The 17,330-nt window shown below is 34.7% G+C and overlaps 1 protein-coding gene across 1 annotated transcript in view; it reads left to right on the plus strand.

Moving 5' to 3' along the window:
* CCSER2 (coiled-coil serine rich protein 2) overlaps nucleotides 1-17,330 on the plus strand; it is a 196,001-nt gene that overhangs the window by 135,053 nt on the left and 43,618 nt on the right. The window contains exons 7-8 of the mRNA XM_047073063.1: nucleotides 9,474-9,557; nucleotides 14,994-15,080. Of these exons, the coding sequence (XP_046929019.1) occupies nucleotides 9,474-9,557; nucleotides 14,994-15,080 (171 nt within the window). The remainder of the gene's footprint in view (nucleotides 1-9,473; nucleotides 9,558-14,993; nucleotides 15,081-17,330) is intronic.

A 17,330-nucleotide genomic window follows, 5' to 3' on the forward strand; every position in this document is an offset into this window, starting at 1 on the left:
ATGTTTTCTGCCCATTTCTTCACTGGGTTATTTGTTTTTCGGGTGTGGAGTTTGGTGAGCTCTTTATAGATTTTAGATACTAGCCCTTTGTCCGATATGTCATTTGCAAATATCTTTTCCCATTCCGTTGGTTGCCTTTTAGTTTTGTTGGTTGTTTCCTTTGCTGTGCAGAAGCTTTTTATCTTCATAAGGTCCCAGTAATTCACTTTTGCTTTTAATTCCCTTGCCTTTGGGGATGTGTCGAGTAAGAGATTGCTATGGCTGAGGTCAGAGAGGTCTTTTCCTGCTTTCTCCTCTAAGGTTCTGATGGTTTCCTGTCTCACATTTAGGTCCTTTATCCATTTTGAGTTTATTTTTGTAAATGGTGTGAGAAAGTGGTCTAGTTTCAACCTTCTGCATGTTGCTGTCCAGTTCTCCCAGCACCATTTGTTAAAGAGGCTGTCTTTTTTCCATTGGATGTTCTAGAGCCTAAATGTCCACCAACTAATGAATGGATAAAGAAATTGTGGTTTATATACACAATGGAATACTACGTGGCAATGAGAAAAAATGAAATATGGCCTTTTGTAGCAACGTGGATGGAACTGGAGAGTGTGATGCTAAGTGAAATAAGCCATACAGAGAAAGACAGATACCATATGGTTTCACTCTTATGTGGATCCTGAGAAACTTAACAGGAAACCATGGGGGAGGGGAAGGAAAAAAAAAAAAAAGAGGTTAGAGTGGGAGAGAGCCAAAGCATAAGAGACTGTTAAAAACTGAGAACAAACTGAGGGTTGATGGGGGGTGGGAGGGAGGGGAGGGTGGGTGATGGGTATTGAGGAGGGCACCTTTTGGGATGAGCACTGGGTGTTGTATGGAAACCAATTTGTCAATAAATTTCATATATATTAAAAAAAAATATGTTTGAGGATGGGCTTTCATCCTTTATTGATTTCTAATCTAGATTAATAATAAAGAATATCTATGTGATATAAATTCTTTGGAATGTGTTGATATTTGCTTTGTGTCTTAAAGCAGGGGTGGAAAACTTTTCCTTAGAAGGCTACATAGTAAATATTTTAGCTTTTCTGGGCAAGAAGCAAAATCGTAGTTCTTATGTAGATATTTATAAAATCATTTAAAATGCAATCATTTAAAAATGTAAAAGCCATTCTTAGCTCATGGACTATGATAAAAATAGACATCTGGCTGGATTTGTCCTGTGGACCATGGTTTATAATTTCCTGGCTTAGAATATGCTTGATTTTTGTGATTTTTCTATGTTTGTTTGAAAGCATATATTCTCTATATTTTAGGTAGCAGTATGTCTATTATATTGACCTTTTTATTGTTATTTATATTTATCCTTACTAAATTTTTCTCTTTGCTCTATGAGTTTCTGAGAGTAGTATTAATTTCCTGCTATAATTATAGATTTTTCCATTTCTTCTTTTAATGCTCTATTTTATTAGGTATATAAATGTTTATGATTGGCACATCATCTTGGTGGAGTGTTTCTTTGATCACTAAAGCTTTGTTTATCCTCATTAATGCTTTTTATCTTTAATTTTACCTTGCCGCTTGTGTTATAGTTATTAATATATCAATTTTACTTTTCTTGTGATTATTGAGATTTATCTGGTGTTCCTCTCTCCTTTTGTTTGCTTTTAGTTTTTTCTTTTTTTTTTGAATTAATTTTCTGAGGCTGCCACAATATAAAATACAAACTGGGTGGCATATAACAACAGAAATTTATTCTTCCACAGTTCTGGAGGCTTGAAATCTGAAATCAAGGTGTTGTCAGGGCCATGTGCTCTCTGAAGGCTCTAGGAGAGGAATCTTCCCTGCCTCTTTAGCTTCTGGTGGTCCTGGCAATCCTGGGCATTCTTTGCCTTGTAGATGCATCACTCCCGTCTCTGCCTCTATTTTCACGTGACCTTCATATGACCTGTGTGTTTGTGTGTCCAAATTTCTCTCTTCTTATTTATAAAGATACTGGTCATATTGGATTTTAGGCTCGGCCCTATTCCATTATGACCTCAATTTGATTACATTTGTAAAAACCCTATTTCCAGATGAAGTTCTATTCACAAGTTTTGAATTGGCATGAATTTCTAGGGGAGACATAATTCAATCTAATACAGCTTTTTTGAGGTATAATTTTCATGCTCTAAAATTCAGCCCTTTTTGTTGTAAAGTTCTGTGAGCTTGACAAATCCATACAGTTGTGCAGCTTTTATAATCAGTCCCTACACCCCCTGCTAGCTCCTGGCAACCACTGATTTTTTAACCACTGATCTTTTTTATGTCTCTCTAGTTTTGCCTTTTCAAGACTGTCACATAAATGGAATCATATATGGTTTTCTGAGTCTGGCTTTTTTCCCTTACCATAAGTCATTTCAAATTCATTCATGCTGTCCTTGTATCACTAATTTGTCCCTGCTTATTGCTGAGTAGTATTCCATTGTATGCATGCATGTTTGTTTATCCGTTTACCAGTTGAAGGTTATTTGTTTCACTTTCCAGTTTCTGGCAATTGTGAATAAAGCTACTATAAATATAAACATTTGTGCATAGATTTTCATGTGCATATGTTTTCATTTCTCTTGGGTTAGTACCTTGGGTTAAGATTGTGGAGTTGTATGGTGAGTATATATTTAACTTAAGAAACTGCCAAGCTGTTTTCCAAAGTGTCTGTATGATTTTGTATTCCCATCAGCAATTAATGAAAGCTTCAGTTATTTTGCATCTTTGCATCTGCCTGGTATTGTGTTTTTCAGAAGCTTTTCAAGTAGATGTGCAGTGGTATCTTACTGTGGTTTTAATTTGCATTTGCCTAATGACTAATCATTTTGAGCATATTTCCATGTACTTATTTACTATTTGTATATCTTCTTTGGCTTTTATTATTTTGCCCATGAACAAAAATGTCTGTTTTATTGATTTTTTAAAGTTCTTTATATATTTATAATAGTACTTTAGCAGGCAGGTAAATGAAACAAATGAATATTGAAAAAAATGAAAGTTGCTTTTTAGGCAGCTATGTACAATTGTGAGTTAATGAACTGTTAAAAACCCTGAAGCACATTATCATTTTTTTTTATTGTCAATATTGTTTAAAAATAGCTAACAATTTATAAGTGCTCTCTATGAGTTAGGTACTATGCTCAGTATGTTACCTGGATTATTGCAAATATTTTCTCCCAGTCCATAGCTTCTCTTCTTAATCTGTTAATAGTATTTGAAAGAGCAGAAGTCCTTCTCTTGAAGTCAAATTTATCACTATTTTTTATTGTCATGTTTGTGGTATCATATTTAAGAAATCTTGGTCCAACCCAAAGTTACAGAGATTTTCTGTTTATTTGGAGAGTTTTTATTGTTTTAAGTTTGGCATATAGGTCTGCAGTCTGTTTTGAGAATTTTTGTATATGGCATGAGGTATGAGTGAAATTAATTTTCTTGCATATGGATGTTCTGGTACCATTTGTTGAAAAGACTATCCTTTCTTTATTGAATTGCCTTGGTACTTTTGTCAAAAATGCCTTTGAACATAAATGTGTCTGTTTCTGGACTCTTTCATTCCTTTGATCAATGTCCTTTTGCCAATATCAGATTCTCTAGATTACGATTATAGTAAGTCTCAAAGTAGTATTATATCTTCCAACTTTATCTTTTCAAAATTATTTGACTGTTTTAGTTCTCTTGCCTTACTATATAAATTTTAGAACCAGCTTTTCTATTTCTGCGAAAATTCTGCTGGAAATTTGGTTGAGTGGGCACTGATACGTAGTTGAATTTGGAAGAGAGTTGATATTTCAACAATATTGAGTCTTTAAATTCATTAAAGAGTATACCTCTCCATTTATGTAAGTCATCTCTGATTTCTTTTTTCTTTTTTTTTTGGTTTTTAAATTTTTTTTTAACGTTTATTCAGTTTTGAGAGACAGAGACAGAGTGCAAGTGGGGGAGGGGCAGAGAGGTAGGGGAGACACAGAATCTGAAGCAGGCACCAGGCTCTGAGCTGTCCGCCCAGAGCCAGATGCGGGGCTCAAACTCACAGATCGCAGTATCATCACCTGAGCCGAAGTCACTCAACTGACTGAGCCACCCAGGTGCCCCGATTTTTTTTGTTTGTTTGTTTTTGAAGTTTGTCTATATTTTGTTAGACTTGTACCTAAATATTTCTATTTGGGGATTTTGATTTTTTTTCTTGGTTTTGTTGGATTTTGGTTTAATGTAAATTTTTTTAAATGTCAATTTTCAGTTCTTTGCCATAGAAATAGTAGATTTTTATATATCAACCTTGTATTTTGTGACTTTCCTAAATTCATGTGTTAGTTCTAGTAGTAGTATTGCAGATACTTTGGGAAATGATACAGCTAAAATTATATTACTTGAATGGAGATGGTTTTATTCCTTTTTTAGTTTCTACTTGTCCTTTAAAATTTCATTTTACTTGCTTTATTGCACTGGGTAGGAACTCCAGTATAATAGAGTACCTTGTTCCTGGCTTTGGGGGTAAAGCATTCAGCCTTTCACTGTTAAATATGATGTTAATTTTGAGGCTTTTTTTAGATGGATTTTATCAGGTTGAACAAGTTCCCTTCTCTTGCTAGTTTGCTGTGTTTTTGTCATGAATGGATGTTGAATTTTGGAAGAAACTTTTTATGTGTCTGTTGCGATAATCATATAGATATTTCTTGATATGCTGAATCACATTGCTTTTTAACTATTGAGCCAGCTTTACATTCCAGGGATCAACTCCACTTGTTCATAATCTTTTTTCCTTTTTATATATTATTGAATTTGATTTAGAGATATTTTTTCAAGGACTTTTGTGTATTCACAAAGGATCTTGATCTTTAAGTCTTCTTATACTGTCTTTGGTTCAGGTAAGTGCTAGCCTCATTTAACTGATTTAATTTTCTTTTTTTTAAAAATTTTTTTTTTAACGTTTATTTATTTTTGAGACAGAGAGAGACAGAGCATGAACGGGGGAGGGTCAGAGAGAGAGGGAGACACAGAATCTGAAACAGGCTCCAGGCTCTGAGCTGTCAGCACAGAGCCCGATGCGGGGCTCGAACTCATAGACCGTGAGATCATGACCTGAGCCGAAGTCGGACGCTTAACCGACCAAGCCACCCAGGCGCCCCACTGATTTAATTTTCTAACTTAATTTGATTTATGTTTTCTCTAACAGATTATATAGAACTGATACTATTCCTTTAAATTTTGGAAGAATTTTGTAGACAGACATCTAGCCTTTAATATTTCTTTTATGGAATGTTTAAATTATGAAATAATTTTATTAATAATCACATCTACTCAAGTTGTTTCATTTGGGGTGAGTTTTGATAATTTGTGGTTTTGAGTAATTTCCCCATTTCATGTAAGTTGTCAAATTTGTGTGCATAGAGTCACTCATAGTTTATTGCCTTATGTACTTTTAATGCCTGAAACATCTTAATGATATCCCTGCTTTCATTCCTGATACCTGTTTTCTCTGTCCTGATACGTATCTGATTTGTGCCTTCTATCTTTGTTCTTTGGCAGTTTTGCTAGATGTTTTATAGTTGCCGAATAACCTGTTTTTGGTTTCATTGCTTTCTTTCTATTTCTTGATTTTCAATTTCATTAATTTCTGCTCTTTATTATTTTCTTCTTTCTGCTTGCTCTTGGTTTATTTTGCTCCAGTTGTAGATTTGACACCTTTGTTTTAATATGAGTCTCTCTTATAATAATTTTCCCACTAAGCACTGCTTTAGTTGAATTCCACAGATTTTGATAATGTGGTATCTTCACTTTTCTTCAAATCAAAATATTTTCTTATTTGCCTTCAGGTTTCTTCTTTGACCCATGGATGATTTAAAGTTCCTTGTTTACTTTCTAACAGTTTGAACATTATCCTTCTGTTACTGATTTCTAGTTTAATTCCCTTATGTTCAGAGACCACACTTTGTCTATTTTCTATTCTTTTTAAATTGAGCTTCCCAAATCTGCAGGTTTATGTTTTTCACCAAATTTGGGGTGTATTTGTCTGTTATTTCTTCAAATACTTTTTTCTGCCCTCTACCCTTCCTTCTGTGACTCTAGTGCTATGAATATTATATTAGATCCTTCATTCTTGTCCCATACTTCCCTCAGCAGATTCTATTCTTTTTCCATGCCGCCCTCCACCCCCCATCTCTTTTCTCTTCATGGTTCAAATTACATGATTTCTGTTGATACGTCTTCAAGTTCACTCTGTTATCTCAAATGCTGGTATTCAGTCCAGCTAGTGCATTTTGAAATTTAATTATTGAATCTTTTCAGTTCTAGAATTTGCACATTTCCACTTTGTTCTATTTCTTTGCTAAGATTTTCTCTTTCCATTCCCTTTAAGAGTTCTCTTTTACTTTTGGAGAATTTTATAATGGCCCTATTAAAATCTCTTTCAATTAATTCCAACCTCTGTCTTGTTTTGGAATTGGTGTTTGTTGATTGTCTTTTCCTGTGTGAGTTGAGATGTTCCTTGTTGTTTGTGTGTTGAGTAATTTTGGATTGTATATCTTGTATCTTTGTGTGTTTTGTTAGGAGACACTTAATTTTGTTTAAATGTTATGGAGAATATTGTGGGGTTTCTTGGGGTTTTTTGTTGTTTTGGTTTTTGTTTTAATTTTCTTAAAATAATTTTTTTTTGGTAATGTTTATTTTTGAGAGAGTGAGAGAGCATGCGAGTGGGGAAAGGGCAGAGAGAGAGAGAGGGAGACACAGAATCTGAAGCGGGCTCCAGGCTCTGATCTGACAGCACAGAGCCCAACATGGGGCTCAAACTCATAAACCCTAAGATCATGCATGACCTGAGCAGAAGTCAGACGCTTAACCGACTGAGCCACCCAGGCACTCCTGTTTTAATTTTAAAGCAGACAAATGCTCTGGTTAGATTCAGGCTAGAAGTTCAAACTAGCCAGCCACCTTTGGATTGTGGCTGTAATGTCATTTCTATTTCAAAGCCTTTGCCATGCTCATCAGATCTGTCCTTAGTATACACCTTTCAGTGGCTAGATTGGGCCTGGGCAATGGTCTTAGTTTATTTCTCAAAGTCTTTGATATTAGGATCAGATTCAAGCAAGTGCTATTCAGGGTTGAACCTAGAAATTTACATACAGCTTCCTGGAGTTCTGAGCTGGTCTCACTGGTATTTTCTCTTTACCTGGGGCTCCCCTTTTTGTCTCTTCTCCCTGAAAGCTGATGTTTTATTTTTCTCATTCTGCTGCTTACTTTCCACAGCTATACCCACATCTAAGGCAAAAGCAGTGTATACTTGTGTTGTCTCCTATTCTTTGGAGTTCCTGCTTGCAATTTGCAGGAAGAAGATAGAGATGTTTGAAAATAAGTCAGATTATACAGTTTCTCTTTTCTCAAATATATACTTATATGTAGTACTGTTTTTTTACGTCAAGGCATTTACAGCAGAGATGAACTTTTAACTGAGATGAGTCTTGTAAAATTTCTTTTTTTATTTTAAACATTTAACATGGTGTTCTGAAGGCATTCATTAGGACATTGCCTCCCCTCTCAGGTCAAATTCTGTATCTCCATTTGATTTCACCAGTGAAGATATAATTTATGTTAGAAATTTGACAAATGCTTATTTTTTGCTATGAATCTAAATACACATTCATAGGCCCTATACCCAGAGATTCTGATTCAGTAAAGAAGAAAATGGCCTACATGCTTATGTCTTCTACTTTAACATTCTTGTTTTAATACAGGACATTTCTGTAGTCTAAGAGATTTCCTCAGGACAGATAGGTCTGAGGAAGATGATGATAGTAGCACTCCTTGAACGTTGTTGATTCAGTGGGTGTCTCAAGGCATCTGAACAAACCAGGTGTCAAACCACCCTTGGTAGGGGCCCAGTCCTTCACCATCACCGCAGGCATATTCTATACTTATTCATCTTTCTTGAGGTTGTCTGTGAATCATTTAATATGCCATTTCTTGGTTATTCCTAACCAATTCAGCAAGGGGTAGGACGTAATTTTTGTCATTTTCTTTATTGCATTTAAGGACAAAAAGTTTAACTTTTTCAACTTCTATTGAGATATAGCATACATCCAGTAGGTGTTTAAGGTATACCAATCTTAAGTGTATAACTTAAACTTTTCATATGTGTGTACCACCATACATCCTGTATGTACCATCCATACATACAGTCAAGACATAGAACATTTCCAACATCCCCTTTCCCTTAAGTCAACCCCTGTTCTGATCTCTAGCACAATAAATTAGTTTTTCCTTCTCTTAGGCTTCACATAAATCAAGTCATGCGGGGGTACCTGGGTGGCTCAGTTAGTTAAGTGTCTGACTCTTGATGTCGGTTCAGGTCATGATGTCAACGGTTCATGAGTTTGAACCCCACATTGGGTTATGTGCTGGCAGTGTAGAGCCTGCTTGGAATTCTCTCTCTCTCCCCCTCTCTTTCTGCCCTTTGCTTGCTCGTGCTGTCTCTCTCAAAATAAATAAATAAACTTAAAAAAAATAGTCATGCAATATGTATACTCTGGTCTAGTATTTTTAATCAAATGATTCTTATGGCTATGCCTTCTTAAATTATTTAATATTATTGTTTCTGACTCAGAAACAAAAACAAAAAATACATACTCAAGGGTGTCTCAGTGGCTCAGTCGGTTAAGCGTCTGACTTCGGCTCAGGTCATGATCTCATGGTTGTGGTTCGAGCCGCATCAAGCTCTGTCCTGACAGAGCCTGGAGCCTGCTTCGGATTCTGTGTCTCCCTCTCTCTCTGCCCCTCCCCTGTTCATGCTCTGTCTCTTTCTCTCTCAAAAATATGTAAACATTGAAAAAAATTTCTTTATTTAAAAAAAAAATTTTTTTTAACGTTTATTTATTTTTGAGACAGACAGACAGACAGAGACAGAGCATGAACAGGGGAGGGGCAGAGAGAGAGGGAGACACAGAATCCGAAACAGGCTCCAGGCTCTGAGCTGTCAGCACAGAGCCCGACACGGGGCTCGAACTCAGACCGTGAGATCATGACCTGAGCCAAAGTCGGATGCTTAACCGACCAAGCCACCCAGGCGCCCCCCAAAAAATTTTTTTTAAATCATACTCTAAAAGCCATGTCTAAACCAAAGCAGATGTAATTTGACTTTTATTTTGCATTTTTTTGTGGGTGAGATAATCTTCAAATTCTTTAGGAAATTTTCCATGTTCCTTTTCCCACTGTAAAACTTTCAATGGCTTTGTGCTTCATCCATTCATGTACTATCTGTTGTTTAGTTCCACAAATTATTCTTGCCCTCGCTTTATTTTTACCCGTTCCACATTTTCTTCTACAAATGTGTACAATGAAAAGGAGATTTCTAAAATCTTATATCCTGTTTGTCCTTTGCCATGCTAGCAATTTGGTCTGGGTGAATTCAGGTTAAAAGGAGTGTTTGCAGTTATTGTATTAATCTCATGTTTTCCTTCTGTTCTCTCTGACAGCATGATGGAAGTGGTTCATTGCATGATATTCAGCTATCATTGCCATCCAGTCCAGAACCAGAAGATGGTGATCAAATATATAAGGTATGACTAGGTAGTCATGCTAAATTTTTAAAAATTCTTTATTACTAAAATTATAAAGCAGTAACAATCAAAACATTTAATAATAAATGTATTAAAACCTGCAGCTTTGCTGTGTTAAGTTTTAATCGGGTCTGCTTTTAACTTTTGCTACCTTAATAAGTTAAAATGATATCACTCTGGTGTTTTAATTTGAATTTATTTTATTAGTTGGATAATTATTTGTCCCTGTATTACTACTGGTACAGGATTGTTTTTCTTAAATCAATAAATTATGAAATTTTTAATTTCTTTTTTATAATTATGAAAACAGTTTTAAAAATATACCAGTTATGGTGATTAACAGGTACTTCCATATAATAACAACATTGAAGAAATATACTGAAAATGAGATTAATTTATCTTTTTCTCATGTTTAAAAATATAATTATAGAATACAGATGCACTTTAGTGTTTGAAAGTATATTTTTATAATGGTAATTTTTAGTTCTCTTTTTATTGAGAAAAGCTTTTTTCTTTTACAGTTATTTCTGAAGTTCATATTTCTTAAGCACACAAACGTTTTCTTGATTTAATGTTTCCAAGTAAAATTATTGTTTTCTTTCACATTCTATCGTAGGGCATGCTAGTCAGTGTTTTCTAGTCAACAAACAATCTTGAAATATTGGTGTCTTGCAGTGACAAAAATGTATTTCTCGACTTGTTATTTTTCAATATGTTACATATTGGCTGTAGATCAGCTGGGACTCTGCTTTCTGCTGCTTCTTCATCCTGAGAGCCAGTCTGGAGGATCAGCCCCTGTCCTAGGACATGTTTTTGAACTTAAGGGAAAAAAGCATTGGCAGAACCACATGTGGATTCTGCTTGGATGTTGCAAATATTACCTTCTCCAAATAAAGTCAAGTAGTCAACCCTGGAATTAGAGGTCAAAGCAGCATAATTTTCTCATAGAATGTGGGGTGACTTACTGGAACAAGATTGCATCTAAAACCACCAAAACCAAAAGAATATAGGATTAGTAGTTATTTTGTTATCTAGTCTTGGTTTTTTGATGTGTTACCTTACCTATTATTGCACAAATTTCTTCCCATCTCTGGGCTTCCATCCTATTAAGAGTACAGTACTCTAAATCAGCAGGTCTGCAGTAGGATATCTTTTTTAAAAATACTTTTACATACACAATAATTGAGAACCATTGACTTAGAGGGTTTCTAATCATCTCTCAGTTTTAAGTTTTGTGACCGACATTTTTAAAGTGAAGGTGAGTTTTTCCTGCATTTTTTTTGTGAAAAGTTTTTACATATGAAGAAATAATTTTCAAAGAAAAAAATTTTAATTCCAACTTTTACACAACTGATATTTTTAATTTTTCTTTGTTCCTTTCTAGTGTGTCTATATATTTAATGTTACATGATAGACATATTGCTACACAGTATTTATTTCTTGTCCCTACTCCATTTCCTTCCAAGTAGATCATTTTTAGTCTTCCTTCTTATACAAGGTGAGACGCTGTGGCTGATACTGTTTCCAGTACACTGGACTCCTTTGCACTTTCATTGTCAGATCCCCAGTTATGTCCCCTTCTCATCCGGTTTAGCAGTACAGCTTCAAATGATGTAACTGACTTGTGTCATTGCAAATTCAGGGTCTGCAATCTGCACTGGACCTGCCATGTCCCTAATCTGTCTTTTGTATCAGTCAGAACAGCTCCCTCTCCCATTCCCTTGATGAGCTAGTCTCAACATTGCCTCCGCCCTCAAGCCTCATTCTCAGGCATTCTTCTCAGTTTCTGCAAGTGGTCTTGTGTTCATCACGCAAGATCTGCTACCTGCCCTCCTGCCTTCTGACTTACCTGTATCTGTTATCATTCTCATTCACCTTGTTTCAGTTACAGGGCAAAAATGGCTACTGTGCTGTGGAAGACCGCCCTTTCTTAGGTTCTGGACTCTTATCTTCTGCTGCTGTTAGGGACCTAACTACATCCTCCTCTCTTATCTCTCTTCAGTGTGTCTTCACTACTTTTTCTTCATCCTCAGTTTATAAATTTCTGTGTCTTACCTATCATAAATTCAGTAAACCAGATAAACCTTTCCTTGACTCTCCTTAAACCTCTTTCTAGTTAACATGGAAACCTGGACAAATGAAAGCAGCTACTGGTTTTAATGCTATAGACATTTGGCATGACAGTTATCTTAAAAGCTTTGTCCTTGATTTTTATGTCACTTCTCTCTGAAATCCCTTACACTCTTCAACATTTTCCCATTTCCTTTGTAGGTTCCTCCTCTTACTCAGAATATAGATTTATATCTTTAGTCCAGTTCTCTTTGAACTTTTTACTCTCATGGTGTCATATAGACCATTTGTGTTGATAACATGAAATTTCTCTTTTTTTTGAGAGAGTGAGCAAGAGAGAGAGCACAAGTGAGGAGGGGAGTTGGTGGGGGGAGAGAGAGGGAGAATTTTAAGCAGGCTCCACACCCAGTGAAGCCCAACGGAGGGCTCAGTCCCACAACCGTTGAGATCATGATCTCAGCCAAAATCAAGAGTCAGACGCTTAACTGACTGAGCCACCCAGGTGCCCCAGAAATTGCTCTTTCATACCGGGTCATCCAGTTGCCCTCTGGACATTTCCACTGTGTCCCAGCCCCAAGAACCTCTAATAATATATCTGAGACTCACCATTTTTCCTCTTTGGACATATTTCTCCTCATTTAGTCTTCATTTCTTTTGGAGGCACAACCATTATCACTCACACTAGAAATATAGGTATCACTCTTGACTGTCCCTTTGTGCTCTTTCACATGGAGAGATAATTGCCAAAATCTCCTAATTTTGATTCCTGCTCTTCTTACTTCTTCTCCCTTCACTCTCTTGGGTCAGGCTCCTACTGTCATCTGGAGTATTATAACATTTTGGTAACAAATTCCGTAGCCTAATTTGTTGTTGTCATTGTCATATTTGTCCTCTAAATAGCCATCTCAAATGCACTGTCACTCCCCTCGCTTAGGCCATGCTTGGTATTCATGACTCTCTATGATTTGGCTCTTGCCTGGTTTACTAACCACGTTGGTTTCCACTGTTCACTACAGCCTTTGTGTGATAGAGTCACTGCTTCTAATTCTCCACATATGCTATGCTTATCTTCATCTCTGTATTGTACGATACTAGAATCTCTTCCTCAAATCCAAAGCCTGACAGGTTTCTGTATCTTCAGAGCTTTTTACTCATCCTTTAAGACTTCACTGGAATTACCTATTTACTGATATGTGTTCCCTTTTGCCCATCTTTATGTGTAAAATCCTTACAGCAGTGACTGTCTTAAAGTTAAATACTGTATACATGTTGGCTATTAATGTTATCACATTGTATTTGGATTTTTTTTCAGGTCCATTTCCTCTAACACTGGCAGAACCTAGCAGTGACCAAATGATAACATGTAGTATAGTATATATAGTATTCCATTAGATTGCGACATTGTATTTCAGTTGTCTCCTTTTAGGGCAGTTATAAATTTGTAAACTTTTAGATAATACCTTTTTGTAGGTTTTTTTCATACTTATGATTATTTCTTTGGCATAGTTTCTTAGGAGTGGGATGACTGAATTAGAGTGCAAGCATTTTTATGACTCTTCTATGTATAGCCCTGTGTTTCTACAGAAAGGCCAGTTTTGATGTCTGATGATGTACCACTTTTTTCTGCAATTTTGTTCATCACATTATTTCTTCCCCCAATTTAATGTCTATAAAACAATACCTTTAATACTTGAATTTATATTTCTCCAAGAAGTCAGATAGAACATTTTGCTATATCTGTGGGAATTGGTTTATTTGTCTTTTAGGGCCTAGAAAATTATCCTGTATGTTTGAACAGGCTCTTAATATACTTGAATATAAGTCCTCTGTCATATTTGCATAGGTTTTCACCAGCTTTTAATGTTAGTGTTAATTGTATAGGTGCTTTAAATTATAAGTAATCAAATATACTTATTATTTCTTAATAACTTCATTTGCCACATAGCTTAAAAAATGTATCCTTCATGATCTGCAATCTATCTTTGTCTTTTTATTTTATTTATTTTATTAAAAATTTTTTTAATGTTTATATCTGAGAGAGAGAGACAGACAGACAGACAGACAGACAGACAGTGTGTGAGCAGGAAAGGGGCAGAGAGAGACAGAGATGGAATCTGAAGCAGGCTCCAGGCTCTGAGCTGTCAGTACAGAGCCCAACGTGGAGCTCGAACTCACAAGCCATGAGATCATGACCTGAGCCGAAGTCGGATGCTTAAGCGACTGAGCCACCCAGGCGCCCCTCTTTTGCCCTGACTTATGATTTAAAAAAAAAAAATAAACTCTTTAAATTGAACTAGAAATCATTTTTTATATACAATAAACAGTCTTGCCCAATTGCAGTGTATATAACATCATTAACAAAGATCTTTTCTTTCCCATTGTTTGTGATGTTTATATGATATGTTAAAGCCTTTGCAAAATGTCTATTTCTGATCTCTTGTTAAAGAGACTGCACTATTTTGTGTTCGTTCCCAATGTATCTGCAAGGGATGGCATACTTTGCTCAGTAATAGCATTTTATAATTATAATTGCTTACATAGTTTTCTCCTTTACAAGATATGTCATTCACGTATATATTCTAATTTCCTTGCTTGTACTGTTTTCTCAGTATATAATTCTGATTAATTGAATAGTAGTAAACACAATGGACTAACAAAAGGTAATGATACTTTACGCTTCGAAATGTAGCTGGATTTCTGCTTAACTTGATGATAGGTTTCCTTTTAATACTGTTAGGAATTTCTTAAAGACTAAATTGACAGGGTATTTTGTCTTTGAGTCAGGCAGTTCTCAGGAAGGTGGCTCATGAAAAAAGAATCTCCCTGTTATCCTTCTAGGCATATTTATCTTTCTGCTGATTTCTGAACCAGCTGTGAAATGACTCTCTGCCTTTAATTATGTTGTTCCTTCTGTTTGTTGGGCCCTTCATTTTTTCTGAAAGGCAACTCTCATGCATCCCTTGATATCTAGCTGAAATTACTGTTTTATATGTAATTTAATTTAGTGTATGGCCCATGTCCCAGTTTCCTTATCTGTAAAAAGGGGATAATAGTATCAGCCTCAGGGTTGTACTCAGGATCAAATGCTTAGATATCTAAAAGTACTTAGCTCTTAGCACTTGTACTTAATGAATGTTAGCTGCTGTTGCTGTTATTCATTTTTTACATGTTAGACTCTGTTACACTATGAACGTTTGGAGGAACCAAAATGGGTTTTTGTTTATTCATAGGTTAATACCTGGCATCTTTAAGAAGAGTTTTCCCCTTAAATGAATAAACCATTCATTATTCAGTCTTCACTGTTGATTTAATGCTTCTCATCAAGGTGTTTTAAATACTTCATGTTTTTTTTTAAAAATATTTCAGAATGAAGATTTATTAAATGAAATAAAACAACTTAAAGAGGAAATAAAGAAAAAAGATGAAAAAATTCAACTATTAGAACATCAGCTTGTAAGTATTATAGTGTAGTACATAAAGTAGAGGGTTTTCAAACTAAGCAGTATTGTTTTTTTTATAAAAGTTTTTTAAATAAAAGACTTTATTTTTGGCTTGCAAAGTTGCACTATTGTATTACATTTAGATTGTATGCATTCTGAAAGTATGTGATTTACCTCATTCTAAATATTTAAGAAATTTTAATCTAAATATTAAGTATTCAAGGTGAAAAGAATGTCTTTGTGAGTACATTTTCAGTGGTCTTCTCTTGGGGGTTTTGAAATCACTAGTTTACATTCATTTTATTGATGAAGGGTAAATGACTTCCTTTGTGTATTTAAAGAAATGAGTACTGGTGAGTTGAGAATAGGACATATTTTTTTTTCTCAGAACAGAAATTAAACTGGATGTTAGGCTTAGGTTTCTGTAGGTAAGACTGTTAGAGTGAACAGTATTCTAAGAAAATTCTTCTTCCCCCATCGATGATGTTGAGTGATCCCTCAGAGCCATGTTTGGATCTTTGTGATTTTATAATTGTTAGAATTTCAAATGTTAGTCTCATATGAAAATATGTGCAGTGTCTTGAACTTAATTATAATTTAATTCATAAAAAGTCCAGTATAACAACATAATGGCATAAAAATTACAATAGGCCAAGGAAAATCTGTTGGAATTCAAAAGCATATTTTGGTATAGCAAAGCAATTCAGCAATTTAAATTATTAACCTCATTTAGAATGTAAAGGATATAATATATACTGAACTCTGAGCCACTGGGTTCAGATCACAGAGATCCAACTCATGAATAAATAGTAAGGACTGATGGATCAGATATTCTGATTTAAGAGCACAAAGAAAACTTACAAATCTGAAAAATGAATGAGTGAATATTACAAATTGAAGGCCTATCAAATATAAAATTAAAAAAATAATAAGATCTAATGTTTGTATTTCAAGACTAAGAACCTAGCCAACCCAACTAATTTTCAGGGAGAAGAAAAACAGCATTAGGAAATTAAGCTTCAGATTTTGCAAAAATATATTACAGAGAACAAAAATTGTGTCTAGTGCACTTCAAAAAAAAAGTTATGACCCCATATTTTATATTTAAACACATTTTTATTTCTATACCAAGGTAAATTTTCAGACCTTTAATGTCTTGAAAAATGTGCCACCCAGTTATCTTTGTAAAATGTCCTAATAATGCATTCCAGATACCTGGGGGAGACATTAAAAAATAACTCAGGAATAAGGAAGTAAAGATTAAAATGAGTGAGTGATGAAATGAAAACTATTTTTAGGGAGACTAGATGAGATAAACCTCCCAATAAGTAATGGGAGAAAACTTACTGCTGATTATTTTATCTCCTAGATCATTTGAATGTTAGATTTTTTGAATTTATACATTTTTATTTTCTTGAAATGAAGTTTTTAGTTTGTAAAATTTTAAATTGCTATTAAATTCTTGAAAATGAATTTGGTTTTTTTTTAATGTTTATTTTTGAGAGAGAGAAACCGAGTGCAAGTGGGGAGGGGCAGAGAGGAAGAGAGACGCAGAATCCGAATCAGGCTCCAGGTTCTGAGCTGTCAGCACAGAGCCTGATGTGGAACTCGAACCCTTGAACCGTGAGATCATGAGACGAGTTGAAGTCAGATGCTTAACTGACTGAGCCACCCAAGCACCCCTTGAAAATGTTTATATTAAGTGAAATACAGGTTTGAGGAAGGAAATAAGGAATACACTGAAGAAGTGAGAAGTACTGAAGTTGAAGTTTTTATCTTATACAAATGGGTATCTAAAATTATTTTTTTAAATATTTTTATATATTACATAAATCATAAAACATTTATGAAATGCTTTCAGATAACTATTAGGTTAAAATAATGGATCTTGCAAAAAATAAAATTAAAAAAAGACATAGAAAGTAGAAAAATACCCAAGGATATCTAAAAACAGCAGAACTGAGGTGACAGAAATTAGATCAAATGTAATAAATATAATAGTAAATGAAAATAGCTTTATCTCACATAGTTTCATTGGGGATTTAATGCAAAATTCATTAATTTTCTTTGTACAAAGAAAATTTAGCTCATAAAATGGTACAGTAAAGCTGAACAAAATGGTTGGGTGAGACAGAATGAAATTATTCTCATCAAAAAAGCTTGGGTTACAATTATAAATTAGAAAAATTAAGACTGAAAGAATTGTGAAAAGAGGTCACTTTATGTTGATATATGATTATTAAGTAATGAAATGGTAAAGGTT

Source organism: Lynx rufus, unplaced genomic scaffold, assembly GCF_022079265.1.
Source record: "Lynx rufus isolate CCGP_SWC_20201006 ecotype Redwood Valley unplaced genomic scaffold, mLynRuf1.p SCAF_11, whole genome shotgun sequence".
NCBI classification, from domain to species: domain Eukaryota; kingdom Metazoa; phylum Chordata; class Mammalia; order Carnivora; family Felidae; genus Lynx; species Lynx rufus.